We start from the raw sequence: 12,421 nt of genomic DNA on the forward strand, positions 1-12,421 counted from the left end.
AGGTGTGCATCATCTCATCTGGCAATATCTTGTAATTCTTAAGAAATTTATTTATTAACCAATATTGCTAGATCTAATATAGTATAAATGATGATCCACGAAAATACACAGTTTTGTCTTAAGTCAAACTACATTTTCCATCAAAAGTTCATGCACTTCTATATGCGATTCCCTAAAGGAGAACTAAATGTGGCAAAGTATTATTCAAATGCACCAACAAAAAATGAAGGTTTTGTCTATCTACAACGAAAAAAAACTTTTTTTTTAGAAAAGGAAGCTTTTGTTATATACTTTTCAATGTATTTGTGGAAATGAATACATCTTATTCTGTAATTCACAGGTGAGAAATGTAATTACATCTTACCTTTAAATGTGACAAACAGTTCTGTAGGAAAATATGCCAGTTATTTAAAAAAAACTGTTTCTGACTGACACATAAAAGGCAGGTAATTAGTGGATATAAAGCCTATAGGAGATAGGAAAAGAGAAAATTAACATTTTTCATGAAAAAAATTATGACTTATAAATGATTATTTCATTTATTCTTATGAACAAACAAGGAAACTAAAATAACTTACTATGTGGTTTTCCCATTTGTAATAATATAATTTCATAGAATAATGTCACAAAGAATGATAAAGGATACATTTTCTGTAACAACAATTTTTTTTGTGTGTTGAAAGTTTTTATTAGTGCATTATAGTTATACATAATAGTGGAAAGAAAACTTTTTGAACTACCATCTCCCAAAGTTAAAACATGCTCATGTTTCTCCTTGGACCCTTTTGTCCATTGTCCAGTATGGTGGTTATGAACACAGGTCCTAGGATCAAAGGAGAGACTGGCATTGAAGTCCTGGCTTTCTATTTGCCAAGCCTATGGCTACATTAAGCACTAAACACGTAAAGTAGGAGATGATAATCACAAATGTCCTACACTGCCACGAGGCTTTAAGATAGACAACACAAGGGACTTAGCTCAAGGCCTGGCACAATCAGTGCTTATTATTGCTAGACCTGTAGTTTAGATAGTCAAGTATTTGCCCAGTTTTCTAAACTTTCTCCAAGCTATAGAAAAGTAACACGGAATGAAGGGTTAAATGGAAAAAATGCTTTTAATCTCAGAATAGAAGAGATATTGTTAGAGAATGTCTCCTTTAAAAAAAAAATCAAACACTTTGGAATACATGTATTATAATGCAAAGTAAAGGAATTTATGGTTAAATATAGGACTATATTTGATCTCTCCCATAATATGAAATTTATAAGACCTGTCAAGATATGTAAATTCCTAAGAGGAAGTCTGAATAACCTCTCAGAGGCAGAAATAATAGCATAAAATTAAGAATAGAAAATACATATGTAAAAACTCTCCCTAGTGTTGTACTTCAGGAATTTTACAATTTCAGATTTTATAATTCTCCTTAATCTTTCCTGAATTCATAAATCAACTGCTAGAACTCCCAATTAAACATGTAAAGCTTTACAATATTTCTAAATACCAAAGAATGCTTCTTCCTGGAGCTCAGTTCAAAAGTAGTCTGATAAAGCATCTCCACGAAATTTTTCAAACAGGGGACATTCACTTCATTTTTAACAGCCTAGGTAGAGAGGTAATGCAAACAGAAAAGAAAATGGTTACAAACATTAAACTACACGAAGATTATAAGAACTTTCTGTAAAGTTTGAAAGTAGTTAATAATTCACCAAGATCTGTACTGAGGTATTATAATGTGCCAGATGACCAAGTGTTAAGTAAATAAGATAAACCTGGGACCTGCCCTGTGCCAACAAGCAGAGAATACAGACAAGCAAACAGGTGGTGAGCATGTGGGCTAAAAGGCCCTGGGAGAGGCTAGGCACTGGAGCGCTCAAAGGGGCCCCACCAGACAAACTCCACAGGGAAGCAGCCTCTATACTGAGGCCAGAGAGTCTTACCTGCCACATTATATCAGCCTCTGATGTGACCTTTCTGGCCTCAGCTCCCCCTGCTCTGCCCCTGTGCACTGGGATCAGCTGCACTAGCTTCCAAGTGTGCCTGGAACTCCTCAAAGTGTGATCTTGCTTCAGGACGCCCACACTTGTTCCTTCTGTCTGAGATGTTCTTCACCCAGATACAGGGAGTCTTTCTTCCTCATTCCTTTAGTTTTGGCTCAACCAACACCATCTCTTTCAAGGTTGGTAGGCTTTCCTAATCATGCTCCTTAAAATTTCAACTCCCCTGTGCCTGTGGCAATCTTCCCCCTGTAGTCCCACGCACCTTGCAGTTCTTCATAGACCTTGCCATAGTCTGCATACTACATGTTTTACATCCTAGTTTACTTTCTGTTTCCTATGCTGGGACTAAGCTCCATAATAGGAGAGAAACTTTCCTATCTTGTTCTTTGTTGTGTTCCCTGGAAATAGAGGAGGTTCTGACACCTATAAAAAACTCAATACATAATGCACGAATAAACAGAGGCCAGCCAGACAGAGGATCTAGCAGAATTTACTAGACAGGCAAATGTTCTAGGCAGAAGAAACTGTCAAAGGTGCAAAGGCCTGGTATTATGGACTTAATCATATCTCCACAAAATTCCTATGTTGAAGCCCATACCTCACATACTTCAGAATGTGCCCTTATTTGGAAAAAGGTCATTGCAGATCTCATTAACTAAATTAGGATTAGAGTGGCCCCAATCCAACATGACTACAGAGTCCTTTAAAAAGGGGAACAAAAGGACAAGCCCACAAGAAAAAGAATCATGTAAAAATGAAAGCAGAGATAGTGTATTACCCCTACAAGCCAAGGAACACCAATGACATTCAGCAAACCAGAAGAAGCTGGGCAAGGGGCTCAGAACAAATTCTTCCTTGAAGCCCTCAAAAGGAACCAAGCTGATTACACTCTCAGATCTCAGACTTGTAGCCTCCATTGCTACAAAACAACTGTTGGGTAGCTTTGTTGTTATGCTAACTAGTCTGTGGTATGTAATCTTGGCAGCACTAGTGAACTGATAAACCTGGCATATGGCATATGGCATAAAAGAATCAGGCAGCACAGGGAAGGCGGACCACCGTCCAGAGGTTTTCTTCCTACAACCCGTGCCTTTTGGTGAAATCACCTTAAAAACTAAAACTTAATCCCACTTAGATTCCTGGAAAAAAAGGATTCTCAGACAAAGGAGGATGAGCAAACAACAATTTGGGTTGGATAAGTAGAAAAAACATCTATGGAAACAACAACAACAAAAAAGGAAGTACGGACATGGCTTCATAAACAGTAGCCATTTTCTTTTTAATAAATGGGTCTAATGTATCTAAAACTGGGGTGAGAGGGTGAGGGGACTGACTCAAACCACTTATAAACCTCTAAACAAACCTTCAGGACTTCTGTTATTCCCCACTTTAAAAAAGAAAACTTTAAATATTTAAGTAAATACTCAAGATAGGGAAAAAAATCATGCTAACTACTCTGCCCTTAATATTTTTACTTCTTAACTTTTCTTACAATTCTCTGTTTACCCTTTCTAAACATGGCTCCAATGCAGTACATAAATATTGCAAACCATTTCAGCTAAACATACAGGTCACAAGTCAGTGAACTTGTGTTAAAAAAAAAAAAAAATCAAAGCCAAAACATTTAGTTTCCCACATGAAAATGTTTCTTCATTTAAAAAAAAAAAAATCTTAAGTAGAATAAAATCTGAATAAAAGAGTAATTAAGTCCCTTTTCCAGCCAAAATAGAATAAGAGGGGCTGAATTCATTTTATCATCTGAAACAACCAAATAAATAAATAAATAAATAACACATGCAAAAGAATAAGCAAAACAGGGACACCAATCAACAAAACAAAGTAACACCTAAGGAACAACAAACAAATGAGAGGAACCCTCTGGTGGCCCCAGCTCACTACCTTGCAAGAGTCTGCAGGGAGGAAATAAAGTATAGGGTTTGATGGTTCTCACATGACATATGAAATATATAACATATAAAATTACTTACAGCAGCTACAGGGATAAGAATCTCCACAAATAAACCAGCAAGTGCATGTTTTATATCTTTGTCTTTTACTTCTAAGAAATACTGAGCACATTCCTTGAAGGGAAAAAAAGGTATACTTAGATTAGCAAAAGAGGCTAACAAATTTGTAATATCACAATAATCTTGTGAAACTCCTATTTTACCAAGAAACTAAGGTCAAAAAAAGAAACTTCATCCATACTTGTGAGAATTTAGCACTTGGAAGAAGACGTAATGGTACATTAATTAATGTACATTTTGCTTCTTCTGGAGAGTCATGAAGAACAAGAAGGACCAATGTCAGGCTAATTCTTATTACTACCACTAAGAAGGTATATCACCTGCATAAACTGAAATGATGCTTCAAAATCTTCTACAGGATACATTTTCACCCGGAAAAATTTCATTCCCATTATTAAGCTGATGACACTTTGTACCACATGTGGGCTTTGTTCCTTCTGTCGCAGTTCTTTCAATTCTGTCACGAACTTCTTCCTGACTGCCTGAAACCTTTAATATACATGGAGACATAATTTGATGTGAATTATAACACTAATATTCCACATGGTATTTAAGGGTGAAATCCAAAGGTGTGTTGTCCAAATACCACCTCTTTTCTCTGCCCTCATCAAAAGCACAGGAGGAAAAAGAAACTGTTACATTATATTTGCTGTTGGTTTATTTTAAAACTAGGGAGTTCCTGGGGGATGACATGATTTCTTTATTCCTATGATGTCATCATCTCTATATAAGTAGGGAATTATCTCCAATTTCTAAGGCTCTTTTTTAGGTTTATGATGAGAGATACACAGCCTGCAGACTGGGCACTATAAATTTATTTAAAAAGATAAACCAACCAATTTTAAAGTATTAATTATCATTTAAAATTAATATCTCACTATACCAGAGAAAACCTGAAGAGGAGACAGAGGACACTGGTTGTCCAATGTGAGTAAGCTACAAAATCAAAAGATTTTTAAAATACGAGCATAATCCTGGATTCAAATCACAATTGTTAAAACTAGTAACTATTTCTTTAAAAAGACACTACTAGTTTATTAATAATACTTAACCATCCCACTCTATATATTATGAATTGGCTAAAGATTTTACTGTCAATATTACTCAGTTTCTGACAGATAAAATGAATTCAAATAAGTCATGCTTTCAAAGTGGTCACTGACAACAGTGAGGGAAAAAAGAAAATTACAGATTAATAAAATATGGTCATGTTAGGAAGTCTAACATTAACTTTGATTTGAACCTTGGAGAATATCATTTTACATGAAAATACTCTTTAGCATTAAGAAATACTTTATGAAATGGATAAAATTGTTCCATCAAAATAATATTAGAACCCATTTTTTTTAACCAATTTAAAAAAAAACAACAAACTATTAATCACTACAATCCAAGAAAACTGGGACAAAACTGAAATATATGCCCAGTGTGGTTTGTTTGTTTTTTTTTTCCCCTCCCTTTCCTACTCCTGCTTCACCCACCAGCTGGGAGCCCGAGCCCAATGTGGATATGTCCACATTTTGTCGCACGCTCACTACATGCCCAAGTTGTCACCTAAATGTGGTTCTGAAGTGGTGATTCTCTTATATTAGCCTAGTGAGGCTGATATCATTTACAATTTTACTGGTCATTTAGACTTATTATTCTACAATGTAGTATTCTTCTTGATCCAAACTTGCTAATGTATTGCTTAGAACTTCTTTTCTATATTCCTGATATAGAAATTCATCTTTGATTTTTAAAAAATCATGAATTACTATGCCATAAGGAGCAATATATAACATTGCTCCCACCCATGATTTGTGTACATATTCCTGAATTAGGGATTCATTACTAATTAAATGCAAATGAGATATTAAAGTGTTATTGTCTATGTTTTAAATCATTTAAAATACTCAAACTACATTCTAAGTTCTAAAGCATGGATTATATAAGGGTTCTTAGTATATTTTAAAATGTAAAAAGTATATTAATAAAGTATGACTTAAAAAATTAAAAAACAGAAAAAAGTATTACTTAAAATTAAGATGCTAACCATTAAACTATGCTATTAATTAACTATTCCCATATTAAAATAATTGTGCTTGCCTTCTTGGAATTTAGAAAGATAGTTATTTGGTGATTTTAGGGCCAAGGAGTCTTTCAAAAGCATTCAAGAAAATATGAATCAATACGTTCTTAGGAATTTCTTTTAGCAGCAAAAAGAAATCCAAAACCTTCCAGAAATTCAGAGTAACCACAAGGTGCTAAGATACTTTACTGCTTACTAAAATGAGGTTTCATTATAACTCCATGAGTGTAACTTCTACTGAATTGAATAACACTTTCAAATGGTACGATCCTAACCTTTTATCCTTTTCAGGGGATATATTTTCTACTTAACCAAGACTCTGTTTACCAATTTTTTTTCTTTTTGGGGTGCTGAGGGTTGAATCCAGGGCCTTATGCATGCTAAGCAAGCACTATACTACAGACCTCCATCCCCAGCCCCTCAGCTCAGTATTAAAACAAATAAGATGATTAAAATGTATTGTATTGTGATCTCAGAAATAAAGGCACTCACTGGAAAATAATAAAAGTAATTATTAACTCTGTAAAGTTCTAAAACAAAGATTTCAAAAAATACTTCTCATGAGATTATTAAAAATATGGATTAAGGCAAATGTCCTGACTACTCTTGGCAATTTCTGACTTGCTTGATTCAGACATTTATGGAAACCCCCAAATAAAGTAAAACAAGTAGTGGAATTGAAGAAAGGGTGCTACTCAAAGGAGCTTCTAGGGAACACAGAAGAGTAATAAAAGGTGCAGAGGGCTTCGTGGTAATTCAATGGCAAAATTGGTGGGTCTTTAACTATCAGAGTTTGTTGTGTCAGTTAGGAATGAAACATTCTGAAGTACAAAGCAAATCAAAATCAATGATTTATAAAACTTACTTTGACTGGGCAAGAACCCCTATCACCTCTGCATATAAATCTGCAATGATATGCACGTTCCCAGTGTTGGTTCCTGAATATCTAAAATAGCAATAAAACAAACAATATTTCATTAAATGTTTAAAATAATTTCTCTTAAAATTTAAATTTAAAATTTTTAAAATTTAAAATTCCTTATCAGAGTATTATATTTTTTGAATACTCATTCATACTATGATAGTACACAAATTTTCTTGTTTAGGTTTTAAATGGCCAAGAAATCTAACCTTCCAGTTCTTATAAATATAATCTAGAGTGTTAAGAATTATTTTTACAAAATCTTTTCTATAAGCCTATTGTGTCAATTCAAAAGAAATGGGAAAATGATTGCTTTGAACTCTAAAAACAAATAATCAATAAGAATTCATACTATCTTCAAGAGTCTCAACTTAGGCTTTGGAGAAGAGCAACAATTCCAAGTTGTTATTTTACTTACCCTTCCTTATGTTTAAAGTGCTTAAAAGCCAAGTTTAGAACTTCATGAACTAAGGGATCAGGTACAGGATGAACAGGAATCTAGAATGAAAAAAAAAAAACATCAAATTAGACTTTTGTGAATGTCCCATCACTTAAATTAAATCAATCACTTTATTCCTATGACAATAAACATAAGAAGAGATGCTTAATTTCATCAGTAATAAAGAGCATGAAAGCATACAACCACATCATTTTATGACTTATTCAATGGGAAAAAACCCGAGTCTGACACACCAAACAGGAGAAAGGTAAAACATAAATTATTTTTTATCTTTAAAAAAATTGTCTAAAAAGACAAATTATTTCCTAAAGACCACATGTAATTTTTCCTTTCTGAAGGTGTCCACTCTGAACCAGGTATGAGGGTCTCTGCCTTGTTCACTGCCACTGGAGACAGGAAGTGAGCATGAAATTGTGACTGTCTCAACAAGTCTTAGTAAATCACCCTTATCTTCCTTTGGCTCCCTGGATGTATTTACCTTCCCTAAATGCACTGCTGCTTCTAGAAGCCGAAACCCTTTCTGTTTTTCACTTTTCCACCTGTATAAGCCCTTGGGTCTTCTTCAGAGTCTTCATTTCTTTTCTATGAGGGCCTCCACATGCATATGTACTAAACCTTTACCCATAAATCTGTCGTCTTACAAATCAATCCATAAAGCCCCAATCATTAAAACCTAAGAGGGCAGAGCAAAACTATCTTTCCCCTTTCTTCTATACTAGTATATTACATGCAAGGCTAAGAAAGAAAATGATACATAGCTGCAATTCATGGATTAAATTAATAATGTAATTTTGAGTGGAAAAATAAGTATTAGAGATAAATAAACATGTGATGCCATTTTTTAGAAAGTTCAAAAACAAGAAAAATTAATTTATTATTTAAACATATATAAAACATTTTTTAAAGTTAAGGGGATAATTTACACAAAAATCAGAAGAATGGTAAGGGGTGAGAAAAGGGAGTGAACTAGGAGAAACTCACATAATTAGGCTTAAGTTGTGGTAATATTCTAGTTCTCAGGCAGTAGGCTCATAGGCCTGTGTGTGGTTTTCATCACATGTAAAACACTCACAGGCCATCATAAAGACACCAATGACAACAGAGTGTCTGAAAGCAGAATCATGATTTATCCAATTCTGCAGACATGGGGTCCAATGTAAGAAAATATAGAACTTTCATTTTCTTAAGAACTTTGACAATACAGATGGTAAAATTCTATCAATGTAATGAAATTACAATACAGATAGTATATAAAAACAAGAAATCTACAAACTAGACTGGGGAAAAAATAATAGAGAACTATAACTACTCAGAGATGGCCAAAATATTTCTTAAGGGTCTAAGGAAGGATTAAAATGGTAATTTATTTCTTACAAAGGCAACCTAAGAATTTATCAGAGGCAGCTGAATTCAGTCCTAAATAATGATCAGGAACTAGCAAAATGTGATTATGAAATGTTAATTAGATAAGAATAACTATGATCATATTATAATAAGGCAAGAAATTCAAGAAATAGCTGTTCATTTACATTTATTAATCTCAATGAGAAGGTGACTAAGTTGACACAACACTAAGAGGAACACTGGCGCCACTTCTACATCACTGTCAAGTAAGAGAACAGCAGCTGATGCGGTGGTTTTACTCCCTGAGCAAAGAGTCTGACCTTGTCTTGGCTAAATGGCTCAGTGTTTATTGCTGACCAGAAGGGGATCAGAAAGAGCATTCATCTCACATTTCCTGGAAACTGAGGCTGTCCCAAAGCCTGGATCTGGAATACGATGTGAAGAAAATGCACTCTGAGGGATATTTCTACCATCCACATCAAGACTGAATGAGGAAGCAGCATGGTATAGACCTCGCCTTTCTAGGTCTCAGAGAACCTTTGAAAAATATCCTGATGACTCAGGAAAGAAAGGAGATGTACTTATCAACTTGTAGAAGGTGAGTTTTTAAAATCTCATGCCAGGCAAAATCTGAATTTATTCTACCCAATCAAGAATTATGAAGACTCTGGAAAAATCGTTTAATCCTCGTCTTATGTTGGTAAGCTAAAACTCTAAAACCAGGATTTCTCTAGCAATCAGGGATACTTAATGAGGACTTTTATGATCTCAAAATTACAAGAAGTTCTTGAATCTTTTATAGGTAAATGCATCCTATCATTATAAAGTATAACAATCATATCTTATTGATTTGGAAATTTCAGAACACCAGCTGGTCAAGGAAAGAAAGACATGGCAATCTTCTAGTTGTTACTCAGTCTTTTAGATCACATGACATCTCACATTAAGAGGAAACTAAAAAGCATCCCCAAAGTGTCCCCTTACAGTCACACCAAGTTGTCCACTTTATTGTAAGTAAACTATGATCAAATTATTGAGTACACAAACAAAACCCCCATTTTCTTCATTGTAATGAAATGAAGTGAAGAAAGATGATGAATTTGGAATTACTAAAACCAAAGATTTTCTTTTTACTTGCTGTATAATCTGAGTAAGTTTCCACCTCCTCTAAAATGTAGATAATAGATTAAATCTCCATACTTACTGGCCCCAGAAGAATGCAAATTGTGGTGCATTACAACTGAACATTACTCCTTGTCCTCTTACCTGTTCCATCTTTCTCTAAAAGTGGTCAGGTCAAAATTCTTACTCCCTTGAAATCTAGACTAGATGAAGGGACCAGATAGGGAAGGAAACACTGAAGGCCAGGCCAGATGGGAGGAATGGGAGGAATCCAAACTTGCGAAGGCAGGGAAGCAGCTAGTGTAAGCCTTATATTCTCCTGACCTGGTTTTCTTGGCTTGGACCAAAAAAAATAAGACCCAGGGTAACAAGAAGATTACTAGAATCACTGGTTCCCTAAGTTTCAGTCAGCCACAGTAGTACCCCACCAAAATTTAAAACAGAACAGACACCTGCTACTAGGTGAAGCCAAACCTGAGCCAGGAATAGAATGCATTTGAAAGAGCAGCCTAAGCCCAGGATGGTGGTGCTGGCCTGTTATCTAAGCGACTTGGGAGGCTGAGGCAAGAGGTTTGTAAGCTCGAGACCAGACTCAGCTACTTAGTGAGACCCTGTCTCAAAATGAAAAACAAAAGAGCTGAGGAAGTCACTGCCTGTGTCTATCTGTTAGAGTGCAGACTCTATAATTTCTTCTACAAGCTACAACAATATTAAAAAGACAGAAAAAAATAAAGGAAAATTATTTAATTTCCAAAAAAAGACAGTCTAAATAAATACTGAGCAAAGATTTAAAAAAAGAAGAAGAAGAAGATAAACAGAGAAAGAAGAAGAATGAGGAAGAGGAGGAGGAGAAGGAGGAAAGAGGGAAGGGAGGGGAGGGAAGGGGAGGGAAAGAGCCTGACTCCCAGGATTTATTCTGAAATTCACAGTAAGTTAGCCCTAGATATTTTAGTGACCTCAAAATAAGACGACTCTACATTTCATGTGATTTAATTTTTTTGTACCTCATTTACTGTGCTGTGGTTTACCATATTAATTCCCTCAAAAGGATGTTTGGTATGCTCTTAGGACAGAGATGTGAAACACCAATAACTTAAATCTATGATTTCCCCAAGTGCATATTCGTATATATGCATACACATACATTTTTTCCTTTCTTTTTTTCGGGGGAGGCGGGGTGCTGGGGAATCACTGTGCTGTACTCCCAGCCCCCAGGAAGTACTCTTTATTTGCTGCAGTTATGCCTGAAGTCCAACAATGACAGACAGGGACAACTCTTGGCCATGCAGTGTTCTCTTTATTACAACCCTATTATTACCACCCCCAGCATTTTTTACATGTCTGTGTGTCAGAAACTTCACCTTTTTATATACATTATTTATATCACAACAGCCTTAAAGATAGATATTTGCCCCCTATGGATAAGGAAAATGAAGTTCTGGGGTTGCTATTTTCTCTAGAATATGCTGTGCCCCAATTCTGATATAGGAAAACACACTTTTTATAAAAATGAAACAAAAGTGCAAAAAAAACTTTTGATCTTATATTGTTACTAGAAAAGAATAAAAGAGAAACAAAACTGAAAGAAAAAACATATCTCAATTTTTGGAAGAAAAAAATATACAACCTCTGAAATTTTTCTTATAGGAATGGACATAATCGGTGTGCACAGGTATTTCTGAAGTCTCTATTTCTCCCCTTATTTTCAATAGTGATAAAAATATTTTCCACTGAATTAAAAAAAAATGGACAAGGAAGAATCTCCTTTCAGTTCAGACAGAAAAATTTCTGCTTTCTTGAATTAATATTTTCACCTAGCATCAAGACTTTTTCACATCTCGTGATTAGTGTGATTCCAGATGCAGCAGCTCCAGTTCTCCTTGAATATTCAGGGAGGGTGTATCTAGAGGACTCTGGAGAATACTTAAATTTTGTTCCGAGGCTAGTCATGCTACACTTCCCAAAATTAAATGCTCCTGTCACAACAGGGAAGTAAAGAACAACAAAATCAGGTAAAGACAGGGATACTGGGGAGTCAGCCATGCTCATTCATTAGCCAAATGCCCAGGTCACAACAAAAAGGACAGTGAATAAACTCACACCTCAGTGGAATGACAAATCACTCCCCCCCTCCCCCGGCCCTGGGCCTTCAGAACTTCTCACCAATATCTTAAACGCTCATGTTAAATCTGAAAAAGCTAAGGATCCACTCCAAAGACATAGAAGACATCACTACCTTCTGATCTGTCACAACAGTACTGGTTAAACTTAGCCAACACCTCAAAATGGCTCAAAAACTAGGTTTCTCAACCTTTCTGTTTATTTCAAAGAATAAACGTATGATTAAAGTCCAACGTAAAAAAAAGAAATAGCTTCAAACAATCAAAATGCCATATTTCTGTTTAAACATGCTGTAATCACATTCGAAAGCCTAAATTTTGTGGTCAGCCATTACCCCCAAATTATTCTTTTTTGAAA

The 12,421-nt window shown here is 35.1% G+C and overlaps 1 protein-coding gene across 6 annotated transcripts in view; it reads right to left on the reverse strand.

Moving 5' to 3' along the window:
* Window positions 1-12,421, reverse strand: part of Fryl (FRY like transcription coactivator) — a 229,476-nt gene that overhangs the window by 97,060 nt on the left and 119,995 nt on the right. For all 6 annotated transcript variants that reach the window (XM_076864900.1, XM_076864897.1, XM_076864896.2 and 3 more), the window contains 6 exons: window positions 7,436-7,515; window positions 6,961-7,041; window positions 4,345-4,513; window positions 3,986-4,078; window positions 1,502-1,600; window positions 365-466 (listed from right to left, as the gene is read on the reverse strand). In XM_076864900.1, coding sequence (XP_076721015.1) covers window positions 365-466; window positions 1,502-1,600; window positions 3,986-4,078; window positions 4,345-4,513; window positions 6,961-7,041; window positions 7,436-7,515 — 624 coding nt within the window. The remainder of the gene's footprint in view (window positions 1-364; window positions 467-1,501; window positions 1,601-3,985; window positions 4,079-4,344; window positions 4,514-6,960; window positions 7,042-7,435; window positions 7,516-12,421) is intronic.

This window comes from Callospermophilus lateralis, chromosome 8 (assembly GCF_048772815.1).
Source record: "Callospermophilus lateralis isolate mCalLat2 chromosome 8, mCalLat2.hap1, whole genome shotgun sequence".
In the NCBI taxonomy this organism is placed as follows: domain Eukaryota; kingdom Metazoa; phylum Chordata; class Mammalia; order Rodentia; family Sciuridae; genus Callospermophilus; species Callospermophilus lateralis.